Source organism: Hibiscus syriacus, unplaced genomic scaffold, assembly GCF_006381635.1.
Source record: "Hibiscus syriacus cultivar Baekdansim isolate YM2019G1 unplaced genomic scaffold, ASM638163v2 tig00110338_pilon, whole genome shotgun sequence".
Classification (NCBI taxonomy): domain Eukaryota; kingdom Viridiplantae; phylum Streptophyta; class Magnoliopsida; order Malvales; family Malvaceae; genus Hibiscus; species Hibiscus syriacus.
The window spans coordinates 1276570-1292231 of NW_024062691.1; the positions used below are offsets into that span (position 1 = coordinate 1276570).

The window sequence follows — 15662 nt, forward strand, 5'->3', positions numbered from 1 at the left end:
TATCAAGAGACTTGAAGAAAGTAGCACCAGAAGAAGAGAAGGGATTATCTATGTTGAATGGGAGAACAAAGAAAGGTCGATGACAAGTTCAGCGAATAGCCCGCTCTCGAATCGTGTTGCAAGGAGTCCCCGTGGTAGACCATGGTTACCTGGAAGGGATCTGTTACATTCTTCCAACTCAAATCAGGAGGATAATTCTGATCCGACTGATTCTTTTGGAACGGATAACTCCCTTCCAAGAACGTTCCCGGGGTTTTTTATGGTCTATGAGCGAGAGCTGTTGGAGGAGACGCAACAGGATCAGGAACCAAGTGCGAGGGCCATGGTAGGATCTTCTAGCTCGGGGAAAAGAAAGATTGGGGAGCCGAATAAAGGGAAAAGGAAGTTTAAAAGGGCGAACTGGCAGACGGTGAATATTTCTGATTATACTTTAAACTTTAAAGTATGGACTAGTGTGGAGGAGGACCCAAGCGAATTACCAGAGGAGGATGCGGGAGTTACTTTTGTTGCGGCAAAGGCTGAGGTTCAGCCCCGCCAGGAGCCATGACGATACTATGCTGGAACTGTCGGGGGACTTGGGAACCCTGCGACAGTTTAAGAGCTTAGGAGACTGATCTCCGAAAAAGACCCGATATTGGTTTTTGTTTATGAAACTAAGTTGTGGAAAAATAAAACGGAGGCAATTAGATTGGCTACAAAGATGTTTGGTTGTTTTTCAGTGGAAAGATTGGGTCATTGTGTGGGATTGATGATGCTTTGGAATGAGGGTTTAGATGTCTCGCTTCAAAGCTTCTCAAATCTACATATTGATGTGGAGGTTTTTTGGAAGGAGCAGAAATTTCGATTTACAGGGTTTTATGGGCGCAGTGGGTGGTCAAATAAAAAGTACAACTGGAAGATGATTTCTCATTTGGCCTCTACCTCTTCTCTTTCTTGGTGCTTGGGAGGAGACTTTAATGAAATTATTCATCCGGACGAGAAGAGAGGAGGGTAGAAATCGATGAGGGTTCATATGGAGGAGTTCCAGCGTTGTCTTCGTGGAGCCGATGTGTGGGACATTAGGCCTAGGAGTGGTTGGTTTTCCTGGGCTAGTGGTACACGTGCTAAGACGTTTGTGTGCGAGAGAATCGATAGATTTGTTGCGAAGATTAAATGGAGACTCTTGTTCCCGGAGTATTTTGTGGATACGGTTCCGATGGCGTCATTCGATCATTCTGCGATCTCGTTGAGTTTAGAGGGTGCTATTACGAACAGTTCGCCTAGGAGGGATTATTTCAAATTTGATGCGTGTTGGGCTAATAAAGATCAATACCGAGATATTGTGCATCGGGTTTGGGAGAACAATGAAGACTCTTTTTCAGTCAAAGTGGGGAAGATAGGGTCTACGCTAGGAGACTAGCAGAGATCAAGAAGGAGTCAAGCCAAAAGGGAAGAGAAGCGTTTAAGGGGTTTTATTCTTAGGCTTTATTCTGGCCCGATCTCGAATGAGTTTTGTGAACTTCGGAGGAAAGCTCTGGCAGATCTTAAGGACGTTATGGATAAAGATGAGATGTTTTGGCTTCAAAGATTTCGAGTGGCGTGGCTTAAGGATGGAGATCGTAATTTCTCATTTTTCTTCATGCAAGAGTTAATGGGCGTCGCAAAAAGAATTGGATTGGGGGTTGGAGAGTGAGGGGGTTTGGAGTGACAGGTTGGAGGATATTTTTGGTGTTGCTACGAGCTACTTTTCCTCTCTCTTTCGTTCTTCCGAAGCGGCTCCCGACGAGGAGATCCATCAAGCCATTGATCGATGTGTCTCGCCATGTGATAACGAGATGCTTTGACGAGACTTTTCTGCCGAGGAGGTCACCATTCTTTTTCCCAAGTTAATCCCTCGAAAGCTCCTGGTTTTAATGGCCTTCCAGGTCAATTTTTCCGTTCTTTTTGGAATATTGTTGGATGTGATTTTGTTAATCTTTGTCTTAGCCTTTTGAATGGTACGATGGATTTTAATTATGCTAATCGTACTATTATTGTTCTTATCCCTAAGGTTACTAGTCCGAAATTAATGAAGCAATTTAGACCAATTAGCTTATGCTAGGTCATCTACAAAGTTGTGTCAAAAGCTATAGTAAACCGTCTTAAACCATTGATGCATGCTTGTGTTGCCGAGAACCAATGAGCTTTTTTCCCTGGTCGTCGTATATCTGAAAATTTTCTAGTGGCTCATGAACTTATCCATTATCTTAAAGGGTCTAAAAATGGTCCTAATAAGGGCGCTGCTATTAAGTTAGATATAGAAAAAACGTATAATAGAGTGGAATGGGGTTTTTTGTTGGATGTTATGCTTCGGATAGGTTTTAGTAGTTCCTTTGTCAATCTTATTTGAAAGTGTATTTCCAAAGTCTCTTTTCAAGTGCGTATTAATGGTGTGTTATCTGATTCTTTCATTCCTTAGAGGGGTCTCTGACAAGGAGATCCCTTATCTCCATATTTGTTTCTGTTTTGCGCTCAGGGTCTGTCTGCCTTACTCCTTAAGGCTCAAAGGAGGAACGAGATTAAGGGTATTATAGCTAGCATGAGAGGGCTGAGGATTACACATTTGTTGTATGCAGATGATAGCCTGTTGTTCGTGAAAAATTCAACTGCGGAAGTGCGAAAAGTCAAGAGCATCCTAGCTCAATATGAGAAGGCTTCAGGACAGAAGGTGAATTATGAGAAGTCCAGCATCTTTTTCAGTCCTAATACCCCCATTGTTGATAGGAGGACCTTTTTGAACGATTTAGGAGTCGTTGAGGCTACGAATCCGGGGAATTACATTGGTCTTCCTCTGGCAGTAGGGAAAGGCAAAAGGGCGGCTTTCAACTTTATCTGAGATAAGACAGAGAAGAGGATTCAAGGATGGACTAAGAGACTCCTGTCTTTTGGAGGACGAGAAGTCTTCATCAATTCGATGGTCCAGGCGCTTCCCGCTTATGCTATGAGATGATATCTCCTGCCGGAGGGGGCTATTGATGACATTAAGTCGCAAGCTAGATCTTATTGGTGGTTTGGGAAACAAAATTCCAGAGGTTGGGCGATGGTTACATGGGATAAGATTTGTCAGTCCAAAAAATTTGGAGGGATGGGGTTTAGGGACCTTAGATTGTTTAATATTGCGCTTCTTGGGAATCAGATTTGGAGACTTATTCAGGACGAACATTCTTCAGCTTTCAAGGTATTTAAAGCAAAATACTTCCCGTGCTCTTCGTTTTTGAGGCAAAACTTGGGGCTAAATATTCTTATGCTTGGGCGAGTCTCATGAAGGCCAAAGAAGCTCTCAAGGATGGCTTTTTCTGGAGAGTGGGTATGAATAGCAAGGCTCGTATATTTGAGGACAATTGGGGGGACGCTAGTCCTATTCGATGGAACGAGAGATATATGGATCATGCAGAACAACCGGTTAGAGTTGCGGATTTTATGATTCCAGGGTGTGCAAGGTGGGATGAGCCTAAGGTGGTCGGAGTGCTTCGGACGGAGGATGTCTCGTAAGTTCTTAAAACGTTGATAGCTCCGATATAGGGGGACATATTGTTACGGGGTCATCATAGTTCGGGGTATTACTCGGCTAAGTCGGGCTATAACTGGTTGAAAATTCAAAATAGACCGTCTATGGTTGCGGATGGTATTTGGAACGCTGTGGCTAAAGCGAAGGTTCTCCCAAAAATCAGAATTTTTGGTTGGCGTATTTGTCATGAAGCCATTCCCGTGGGATCTAAAATTAAGCAAGCAAATCTTGGAGATGGTGTCTATCCTCTTTGTCTTTGTGAGCTGGAATTGATTATGCACGCGATTAAATATTACCCTAAAGTTAAGACGGTTCTTTTGATGTCGGGTCTTTCCCCGTGATTGTTAATTGGAGTGGAAACTCTTCTCTCATGTGGTTGTCATATGTTCAGTCAAAGCTGAATGTTGAAGGTTTTGATTTATTTCTTGCCTTGCTTTGGAATCTTTGGAACCGACGCAATAATTTTGTTCATAATGGGGATTTTTAATCGGATAGGGACATCATTATCAACTCTTCGAATTTGATTGGGGAGTACAAAATTGCTTTGAATTCTTTAGGGAGTACAAGTGATGATGTAGTTCTTCGACGACTGCATTGTTGGATTAAGCCGACTCAGGATGAGGTTAAAATTAATGTTGATGGGGCTTATTGTAAGGATTCTCGAGTTGCGGTTGTTGGTATAGTGGCTCGGGATTCGCATGGAATGGTTATTGGGGGATTGGCTAAGAAGATCGATCCTCCGTTCACGGCCGAGTCCACGGAAGCAGTTGCTTTTATTGAGGGCATCCGAATGGCTTCCGAGAATGGTTGGAACAATGCTATTATCGAAGGCGATGCCATTTCGATTGTTTAAAGATTGTCTAATCAGGTTACTAAAAAGACAGGATATTTCTATAATTGGATTGCTGCTCAATGAGACTAGACGGATTTTAGCTAACCTTTCTTTTGTTAAAGTGCACTATGTGTGTAGGGAAGCTAACCGAGTCGCTCATACACTTGCTCAATGGGCCTTATCGAACAACAATCTAGTTTGGTTTTTTTTAGATGAACTTGATTGTATTAAGCAAGTTGTAATTGATGATGCTATTGGAATATAAGCTTTAATTCCTTTAAAAAAAACGCTTTAACAAAGAAAACGTCTTCAAATCTTCTTCCCATTGGTCTCATCAAGACACGTAGATGAGTTTGACTCAAGCTTTCTCTTTTGATATGATCAATAATAGTATTATTCTTTCTGCCATGTTAGCTTCTTACCAGACAAGTCTTTGCCTTCGTTTACAAAAAAAAACTAGGAAGATAAAAAAAAAAGCATAATGAGAAGTCTATTGGAAGGTTTTATTATTATTATTATTATTAAATTAAATTAACCATATTTCCCATCAGGCAAGACAAGGCCAAAATATGAAATTATTGCACGAGATTTGGCTTTGGCCGACACAAATACATGCTGTTCGGGTAATCAAGTTGCTCATTCGAGTTTCAAAACAGCTGAGATATATTTTCATTTGTTGAATTCTGAATAGCTTTTAAATACGCATAACGACAAAATTAATTCTTAATATTTAATAAAATAATCATTTTTTATTCTTATTGTTTTTAAAGTAATTTTTTTCAACGTTTTATTTTTGGATAAAATTAAAAGGTTTCTATCCAACCAATGTCCTAAATTAAAACGTTTGAGCTTATTAAAGTGTTTCAAAAAAAATTAGGAATCAAAGTGACTATCCATTTATCAAACATTAATGATTAATTTTTAACATGTTATCAAAAATAGTCTAACGTTTATCAAAATAATCATTTTTGGCCCATTATTTTTTAGGAGTATTTTAGCCATCAACGTTTCACCTTGGGAGCAAAAAAACTCTTTATAGACGAAATTATTAGTTAATACACGATTAACGCTCTAAAATAAGAATATTTTTAATCTAAAATAAAACGTTGAGGGTAAAAATGCCCCAGTAAAAAGGAAAACAATGATTATTCTGTCAAATGTTATGAGATTTTTTCCCATAAAATAAAACGTTAGGGGTCAAAATACTCCAAAAAAATAGAATAGGGATAAAATAACCATTTTGATAAACGTTAAAGGAGCTAATTTTGATATTATGCCTAAATTTTATAATTATCCCTTAATTTGACATAATGGGAGAAAGCTCAATCCACCGAACACTGCTTCCTTTATTCCTCTCGGAAGAATCCATTCAAAACGAATCCTTACCATAATTATAAACTTCTCCATTGACCCTTCTCTCATGTATTCAATAAAGTAAAAGAAGAAATCATCATCAACTTATGTTTCATCTTTTCAATTCCGATAAACTCTGTATCTAAAAAAAAAAAACTATAGATATTTAGATTCCAACTTTAAATTTATGGGTAAATTACACATTTAGTACCCAAGCTATCATTTTTACTCCATTTTAATACCTAAACTTTCAATTTTTTAAAATCATACCTAAAGTTTATTTTTTGTTTCATTTTAATATTTTTCGTTAAAAACTTAACACGTTTAGTACCAAAACTATCAGGTTTGATCCGTTTAAGTGCTTAAATTTTTAAAAAAAAATTCGAAACTTAAGTATGATTTAAGTACTAAACGTGTTTTGGTACCTAGACTTTCATTTTTTTTTTCAGAACTTAACGGCGGATACTAAAATAAAACAAAAACTAAACTTTAGGTATGATTTTGAAAAAATTGAAAGTTTAGGTACTAAAATGACTCAAAACTGATAGTTTAGGTCTAAATGTAGTTTACCCTAAATTTATTATATAGTATCATTCATTGAAGTATATATAAGCAATGCCTGTCGTCCTTACAACTCATTGAAGTATTTATAAAAAAAATCCAATGAAGATCGACGAGGGAATCTCAAACCCCTTCCATCCACACCACAAACTTAAGCTCGAATACACCGAGATACCATTCAATTGCGATGGCTGTAAGGATGCCGGCATCGGCCTCAAATACGGTTGCCGACATTGCGATTTTGACTTACACAAGGCCTGCGCCAAGCCCTCTGCAACCATCACTCACCCGTTTTATAAAAACTGCGAGTTCCAATTCTTCTATAACCCCCCGGGGCAACCTTTGAGGATATGCGATGCGTGTCGAAACGACGTTACGGGCTTCGTCTACCACTGCAGACGATGTGATTTCGATCTCCATCCTTGTTGTGCGAATCTCCCCCAAGTGCTGGATGACGGAGAACATAATCTTTACTTGTGCCTCAAGGTATCGAGCTCGTGCCATCAGTGCGGCGACAAAGGGCGCGGCTGGTCTTATAGGTCACAATGCAAGAGCTATAATCTTCATGTGTCGTGTGTTAAGGAGTTGCTGGTTGAAAGTTGGGAAGCTATGTATTTCAATGGTGATAAGAACAGGGTTAGAGAGTTGCAGACCAGGATCCCGAGCCTCGGCCGGACATTACGAAACTATGACGGGGGAAGAGGGAGAAAGGCAAAGAAATATTGTAAGATGGCCGGTGGGGCTGTTTGTCTTATCGTCTCCGCCGTTCTTGGTGATCCTACTGCTATAATTGGTGCCGTGGTGGCTGGCCTTATGTCCAAATAATACTAATTCCAGAAGAGTAAATTAACATCATGCTTAACGATGGATCGAAGAAAAGTGGTAGGAGGGATCCGTCCCCAAAAATTTTAAATTTCATCTTTTATAATTTTATAAATTCACCTTTTTTAAATTTTTTAAAATTCAACCACTAATATAAAATAATATGTCCATCCCTAACTATACTTACTAAATTGCTTAGTTTTACATGTAATTATTATCTCAAATTTGAGTGTTTCAAGTTAAGGGTTCTCTTTGTACGAGAGAATGTTAAAGCGTAGGTTTTCATATAAAGGGAAACTTATATGCTCCGGCTATTAGTATGTGTTTTAGAGTTTAAGGTTTAGGTTTTCGGAAGTTCTATATTAGTTTCTTGACGGAGAATAGGTATTGAATACCTTGTGTCTCCGATTTATAAAACAAATAGTTTCTTAATCTCGACTTTATCTTAGTCTGATTTATAATTTTCATTGTTTGATTAATGTAGAATCAAAATTATTTTTCTTCTTTCTAAATTCTTCACTACTTAAATTTAGAAGAAAAATATTTTTATTTTTATTATCTGATATTAAAAAATCAAGATATATTATTTTTCTTTTTCTTCTATTTCTTTTCACAATTCATATTTAAAAGGAAAATATTTTGATACCAATAAATAAATAAATAAACTTGAAATCTGAATTTGAAAAGAAAATTTTAAGATTTTTTATATAAATTAAACATTAAACAATAAAAGATAAATACTTTTTAAAAGTTAAATAATTAAAATAAAAAATAGGCTACTAGCTCAAAAAATAAAAACATAACATGAATACATTAATAATCAAGTTTGACCTGTCTTATTGATTTACTCGAGACAAATTATAAACCTAAGAAACTGGTTAATACTTACTACGAATCTTTAGAAGATATCCATGTCAATAGAATTAACGAGCACTCCATCATCTTCCCAATTTACCTCTTTGCTCTCACTTTCTTTCCCGATTAATTCAAGAGGCACCTCTAATGGCGGTGGACTCTGCAAACCACAAGAAGTATTAACAATTACAGCAACAATGGAGCTTGAAAACATGCAATTGAACCAGACTGTATGTACTACCATGCAGCGTATAAGAGGCCAGTTGATGCCCCGGAAGAAAGGATGCTCTTTAATCTCATTGGCGCCGGTACGCGACCCCAGTCGCCCGCCCGGCTCTCGGTTCAACAATGCATTAATCAGCTGCCTTGCTGCTAGAGTAACCTGCATTCACCAAAGCACTTTTCACTGATGCAGCTACAAGAAGTAAACCAGTGCATGACATTTGGTAGAAATCGTACCGGAATGCTACTTGGGAAGGTGAGATCCTTGTGCAAGATGTTGGAGAATGTCTTCTGCCGGTTTTTGCCTCGAAACGGCGTACGGCCGTAGAGCATCTCGTACAGCAAAATGCCTGAACTCCAAACATAACTCCATTAATGTTATGTCCAACACAAAGTTATTAACATGTGAATGAGAACTACTTACCTAGTGCCCACCAATCAATTGCACTACTGTGTCCTGCACCTGTAATGATTTCCTGAAACCAAGTAAAATATAACCATATTTAGTAACAAATAAGGAGTGTAGAGTCGCTTCGAATCTTGTTTTTCTTGAAGTATTCGTATCCGATTCATATTCTGGTCCGGAACTTAATAGAATAGGAGTGGGTGTATACTGGAGCAATGTATTCTTCAGTTCCAACAAATGAATTGGACTGTGTAGATGGTTCTGCAACAAATGTTGGAGGAGGTTGATTCCTGGATCTCCTTCTCTTGTTAGGCAAGGCGTGCTTTAAAACCTGTAAATATCATCAGCTTTAATATCATGCAAAACTATGTCATATTGTATCAAATGGTACATATGATGCAAAATTGAGATAAAAAAACTGACATACTTGGGGTCTACAGGGAGTCACAAATGATAAATCAAAGTCTGTTAATACAACATGTCCATCTTTCTGGAGTAGAATATTTTCCGGCTTCAGATCTCGATATACTATTCCTATCACAAACCATTAACAATGAATGCTTGTTCAGCAATATTCGATTCGATTTCTCTGTAGATATCTGTCATCGGAATCTGAAGTTTATCAACATACCTAGACAATGAAGATATTCCAAACCAATGACAACCTCCGCTGCATAAAACCTGAGAAAAAACAACATAAACTTAAACACCCTAGTAAGAATTGAACAGGATGAAATCTGTTCTGCCAAAAAAAAAAAACCAAAGTAGGAACATAGGACAGTGATAATTAGGCAATAAATTGGTGTACCTTGCAGAATCTTCTTTGAAAAATTTCATAGGTTGCTTATCGAGCAAGTTAAATAGCTCACCACCATGGCAAAAGTCTGTTATCAAACAAACGTGTGTGGGAGTCTGAGGACATGAAGAAATCATTAGTGTATGTCAATTACAACTTAAGAATCCAGAAAACTTGTAAATTATAGGATGAACTAAGAATTCGACAGCAAAAACCTGAAAAGACGCGTATAATGAGGGAAGGAAAGGGTGATCCAGGAGTGAGCTGATTTCTCTTTCAACGCATGCTCGATGAACCTGTACAATTAACTCGGTGAGTCAGTTCAATGCTCAAATGCAGTTTGTTTTAGTCAAACAATTTCTAATGCTTACACTCATATATATAATCCACAATTAACCCAGATTCGGGATGAGAGTTGATATATAGAAGAAATTACTCAATAAGCAAACCTTGTTACGGTTCAACATCATAGACTTCTCCATTGCCTTCATAGCAAATAATTCTCCAGTACCTTTCAGTTCCACCAGATGAACACTGCAATCCAATAACTTAGATTAGACACGGAAATGAAGCAAGAATTCATGCCATATATAATGACTTGAGGTAAAAGCAAACAGTGGCGTGAAAGAGCTACCAGCCAGTGTCACCACATCCTAAAGGTTTTACGGGTTTAAAATGATGCAGCCCAATTTTTTCACCGCGAGATGTGATCTGTATTACATATAAACATCAAAGACTGCATCCAAGAAGAAACAATGAATAGAGAATATGGAAAAGGTTACCTTCTGAATTGCTAGCCAAGAAGGATAATCTCTTTTATGAGGCCTTGGGAAGACTGGTTGAGAGTGGAGCGCCCACAAATCTTCTGGTCTCTGAATATTTTACCAGTATGCATATAAAGTCTCATCAACTATGATCATATCAGACAGCTCATTGAATCCTTTGTTCAATGCAACTTGAAACAATATTACAATGTAAACATTGAAATATAGAGTTTCCAATGCAATTGGAAGAACATATTTGTTATCTTTACATCGATGACTGAGACAAAGCTTTTCATATTTCGAAGAGAAAGAAAGAATACCTTACCAAATTGGCATCAGGAAGTTCGCGAACTGCTTCATCAACATTTTCTGCAGTGGCTTTGACCTGATCAAAGAAAATGATATCCTAGTTGAGCATCAACTATGTTTGACAGACATTTCCGATCTCTATATAATTAAAAGAAGAAAATAGTTACAGACCAACTTAGCACTTTGTAGCTCTGTCTGCTCGGAGAGGCGGTTTCGTAGGGGTTCAACATGATCACTTCCATCAAGTTGGACGCCTATGAAATATTGAAGCTCACCCTGTAAATCACCAGGAACTTGTCACAAGAGTTTCTGAGGAGACTAACTAAAACAAGACACTAAAAAAATAGCACGAACATGTCAAAATTATCAGTGGCATGTAAAAAAACAAACAAACATGACATAAATAGATGGATTGTCAGTGGAACAGTAACCACCTTGTGGTCACGCATAGGTTGCAAATGAAATAAATTCCAGAATTTCTTGCCTGCAAGTCATACAAATTGAAACAAGTCATTCAAAGGATGTTTCCTTCAGTATTAATACAAACATATATATATTACGAACCACTCTTTGTGTAGTTGATCAACTGAACAGTGATTTCCCTTTGTTCTCTAATAGCATCTCTTATCTTTGAGACAGTTGCTTGATCAGTTTCAGGTCCTTGAAGAAACCTGTTAAAAAAATGCCATGTTGTTGGTTTGATATGATTGGAGAACAATTTATAATTGACAGTTGATTGAAGTAGTTCTATATCGAAATTAACGTTGTACAATTACTTACCTGCAGTTCCTTCCCAAGATTTCCTCTCGTGTATATTCAGTCAATTCAAGAAAGCTATCAGATGCAAATATCTGCAACATTGTAGTGATTTTTCAGGTACAATATATGTACTTTATCTTGTGAACTGAAATTCAGTCGGGTGAGGAAAATGATACTGAAAGGGTCTTCCTTACAATGGGATTATCAGGGATTCGAGGATCTGTGATAACAAAATTCTTTTCGATACGTTCCAACGTTGTTGCTAGATCGAATCCTTGGCGTATGTCCCTTTCTCTTTCAGCGCGTTCCCAACTGTCAGTTATTTCAATGTCTTTGGTCATTAACTCCTCTGGTTCAACAATCGGTTCTTTTTCTTGTATGGCTGAAGAGCTGGAAGACCTGCCTTTTACCCTGGGGGAAGATATCATGCATCATATATACCTATTTCAGATTCAAAATAGAAAAGTAACGGATACCTAAGAGAATTTAAGCCAGAATAACTCACCCCTTTAAAGAGATTCGTGCTGATTTTCGTTCTTTCTTGCTAGTATCCTGCATAGGAGTAGCAGCACTGAAATCGGACCGAGAAGTATATCTCCCAGGGGTACTACTGTTCTCAATTTCAGCAGATTTAGGCAGAACATAATCAAGGTTGAATTTTTTATACTCTTCAAGCTTGCTAGTTGCATCATTACATGTTGTTCGAATGTGAGATTGAGGGCGTTTCACAGTTTGGACAACCTCAGTGATGGAATCTAAAGCCTTATCCTTCTGACGAGCTGTTTCAAAATGTGGGATCATTACATATTAGAACTGAAATCACACCATAAAACATCCCCACAGCCAAAGCATAATTTACCATCGTAACGGATTAATGACTGTGGCAGTCCATTAGGCCTCAATGCCTTTTCAACGATACCTTCTGTGTATTTGCTGACCTCCACCTGCATTCTGCATCAAACAACATTCAATAACTATGCATGCTTTTGGGAACGAAAAAGGAATGATATAATTCGAAATTTGATATCCATATGAAGGAAAGTAAGGAAAACTAACCCAATGAATTTGATGGTTTTCCCATGATCATCTTTTATGGGAGTCACAGTAAGAAGATTCCAGAAAGGAGTTCCATCTTTCTTGTAATTCAAGAGCCTGCCGCAATAACTTTTTCCATTCTTAACTGCATCTCTGATCTTGGCAACCTCATTCTGGTCTGTGTCCTGTCCTTGTAGAAAACGGCTAAACGAAAAATATGGAGACGATAAAGATTACATTGCATATCAGTTACGGTTTTACAATATTTGAAATGATCAGTACTTCACAGCAAGTGAAAAAAATGATTATCTACAATCAATCATGTGTCATTGACTAGCATAGAAAATTGCAACGATTTTGTGCTGTAGAATGATTGCAGGTTGTGTCACGTGTTTAGAAGCAATAACTTACCAGTTTCTTCCTATGACCTCCTTTGCGAAGTAACCGGTCGTGGTGAAAAATCCGCTGCTTGCATACATTATAGGGCAATCGGGTTTTGTGGCGTCAGATACAACGAAAGTTTGTTGCAGGGTTGCCAAAGCATCCTTAAGATCCTGTGACACCCTAGGAATTTGATCCAATCCCTGACTTGATTCATCTGATGTCCTTGCTGATCCCACTGAAAATTTATCTAACGAGAACTTATTCGGGTTGCCTTCTCCGCTAAGCTTCTTCGTTTTGCCGATCACTTTGAAGCTACCGTCTCCAGAATCTGTCTGCAATGCAATACCCCATTCTGCAGTTCTTTCAGCTATGCTAGCTTCGGTTAAAATTCTATGAGAGGACTTTTCATTTGTATCTTTCTCTCCCCCATTCATGTTTTTTATGGAGTCATCAAAGCTAATGATATTGGACTTGTCGGCAGCCTCTCCTCCAAAAGCCATCCACTTGTTTCCAGGATCTTTCCTTGCTTTAGGAACGGCATCCATAGATGATCCTTCATGTTGCACTTGGGACACTGTACTGGAACCCTCAACTGTATCACTAGATTGTCCAACATTTCGAGAACCGGCTGATTCAAAAACCTCAGTTGATCTCTCATGCTCCCCACGGCTAGATTGAGCGTTTCCCGATGATGTCAAGAGATTAAAACTTGATGCAGATGACCCAGGCTGTCCCCCAGCCATTGGTCCCTGTATTTCCTACTTCTCTGGGGTGAATATTCGTAACGTGAAGCTGCATATAATACCAAGACAGAAAAGTGGTACTTATGAGGGGGGGAAAACTTCAAATCAATTAAAATGGCTCTCAGAATTCAGAGCTTGGACATGATTTCTTCTTTTTGGCTTATGAGTTCTTGCACAGTTACCATGATACTATACTAGGAAAAATGTAGAAAAAAGTTGCTAGTTTGATGCAGTTTTTCTCATTTATGCAACATAAAATCCTTTGTACTTTTAACACTTGGCAAAAAGTAAAAATCAAAGTGCAGAACTATAAATAAAATTATGACAAAAATAGATTTCTGAGCTAATAATTAACTGAAAGGATAGTAAAAAAAAAATTAAAGCAAGGACCTTTGCGGCAGAAACTTAGATGCAAGCAATCTCCAATGGTGGCTACTTTTTTTTTTATCAGAATTGAGTCCAAACTTGAACAACAATGGTGTCAATGGCACTGCTCCTCCATGGGGAGAATGAAGCTTCCAGGGTCCTTTAAACACTTTGAAGACTCTCTTTTTGATACACATGCAATCTAGCACGAAGAAACATATCTTTTTAAGTTTCTGGTTGTGGTTTCCGCAGGAAAAGATAAAAAGAAAACAGAGTTAAAATCAGGAGGATAATGCTCCATAAATAGAGACTTCCAAGTTCCAATGGCATAAACCTGCCCCCACAAATGGTCCAATACCTTTTAGTTGTATCGAAGCCATTCATTTGCTCATTAGCAGTCATTTTATCCCTTCTATTCACCTCTACTCGTCCGTCTCGATGAAAAAAAAAATCAAATTTTTCGATTTCGAACTCGGTTGTATAAAAGATTACCGTTCGTCGAGTTCAGAAGTGAGACACTTATCAAACATTGTGAGGCTACAAAGACACCAAATGCTAGCAATTTCTTGAAGATAAAACATCGCATTCACTTCAAGATATTTGTTCTGTTGTTTCGTCAAAAATAAAAGCATATGCTTGGCAGCCAAAATGAACACACATCAAGATCAAGGACCACAACTATAGCCATGGTGATGGGAAAATGGTACGGTTTTGTTAGCAGCCACGTTCAATGCCCCATCATCAACAAATGAATTACGACCATTTACTGAACCCATTGATAAGTGTTTCTTCGAGGATCAAAGTTTAAGCAGCTGTGTTACGTTATTAATAGACTAATATACATTCTGATTTGGTACTATCTTGTAATCACTCCAAATTATTAAAAATAAATTAAGATCATTTAAGGCATAAACCCCGAAACGATCTTTCAATTGTTCAACTATAATCATTTTGAGTGTCCACAAGTTTTCTTCTCCTGCAAATTAGCAAGAAAAAGAAATCATGTTCAGTCTATGTTATGGGACACGATTGAGAAAGACTGATCCCATTTACATTTTTTAATTAGACTGATCTTTCAGTCTATGTTTGTGGTTCGCAGTTTAATTTTATTTTTTAAAAATATTTTCTATAATAATAAAATTGTAAAAAATTGTTAATGTTTTTCATTTAGTACATAATTTATTTAAAATGTTTTATCCAAATGTTGATTCAGTGATCGTGAGGAAAAAAAAGTTTAATAATTTATTTAAAATGTTTTATCCCAATGTTGATTCAGTGATCGTGAGGAAAAAAAAAGTTTAAAATATAAAATTACTTGATTGGTTATTTTTTTAATTTTATACGATATGCTTATAAGGATTGCTCTTCAATTTTAACATTCATATATGATGCACGAATTAAGTCATCTCAGTAGTAAATAAATTATTAATATTCTTTGAGTTCCGAGTTCGAACACCATGATTATCAAGGGTGTGAGCGTTCAACGTCATATAGTTGGGAGTTATCTTTCAACAGAGATTACCTTGTGCTTATCTCATATTAATTAAAACGTTGATTTTGAAGGAAAAAAATAATTAGAAGATCAAAATGAAACTACACGAATAATTGTATGACTAAATACGTAATTTACTTTTTTTACTGGACTACACTTGTCAAATTGGCTGTATCAATCATATATTCATTGTGTTTTGATATTTAAATAATAATTATTTAACACAAAATATATAAATTTATTAATAATTTGTAAAATATCCTATTGAAGCCAGGCATGAGCCGTAGTTTAATATTTTGCATTTGTGGGCGTAGTTCAAGCCACCACAGCACTTGAGACGTCGAATTCACTTAAAAGGATTTTGGCGTATTAAAGGCCGACTAGTTGTTTTCTAATATTTATTTTATATTAATTATTTATAATTAATTAATTAAAGT

General features: G+C 37.2%; 2 protein-coding genes across 3 annotated transcripts; one reads left to right on the forward strand and one right to left on the reverse strand.

Moving 5' to 3' along the window:
* Positions 1-6357: 6357 nt before the first annotated feature.
* On the forward strand, positions 6358-7180 carry LOC120120342. Its single transcript, XM_039140004.1, has one exon. The coding sequence runs from the start codon at positions 6375-6377 to the stop codon at positions 7095-7097; it is 723 nt and encodes a 240-aa protein (XP_038995935.1). The 5' UTR covers positions 6358-6374; the 3' UTR covers positions 7098-7180.
* A 775-nt stretch (positions 7181-7955) lies between these two features.
* Positions 7956-13863, reverse strand: LOC120120341 (phototropin-2-like). 2 transcript variants are annotated; one of them, XM_039140001.1, is made up of 23 exons: positions 13758-13863; positions 12652-13416; positions 12262-12444; positions 12065-12156; positions 11711-11984; positions 11400-11616; positions 11227-11297; positions 11011-11117; positions 10881-10930; positions 10618-10722; positions 10463-10522; positions 10156-10245; positions 10008-10084; positions 9823-9907; positions 9589-9669; positions 9386-9489; positions 9209-9258; positions 9005-9111; positions 8786-8908; positions 8596-8647; positions 8409-8521; positions 8191-8331; positions 7956-8109 (listed from the first exon to the last, which is right to left on the reverse strand). In XM_039140001.1, exons 2-23 carry the CDS (start codon positions 13365-13367, stop codon positions 7993-7995), a joined length of 3015 nt encoding a protein of 1004 aa, XP_038995932.1. In that variant the 5' UTR covers positions 13368-13416; positions 13758-13863; the 3' UTR covers positions 7956-7992. The 2 variants fall into 2 exon arrangements, with proteins under 2 accessions (XP_038995932.1, XP_038995933.1); XM_039140002.1 differs by lacking the exon at positions 7956-8109 and having other exon boundaries at positions 8307-8348.
* Positions 13864-15662: the final 1799 nt, after the last annotated feature.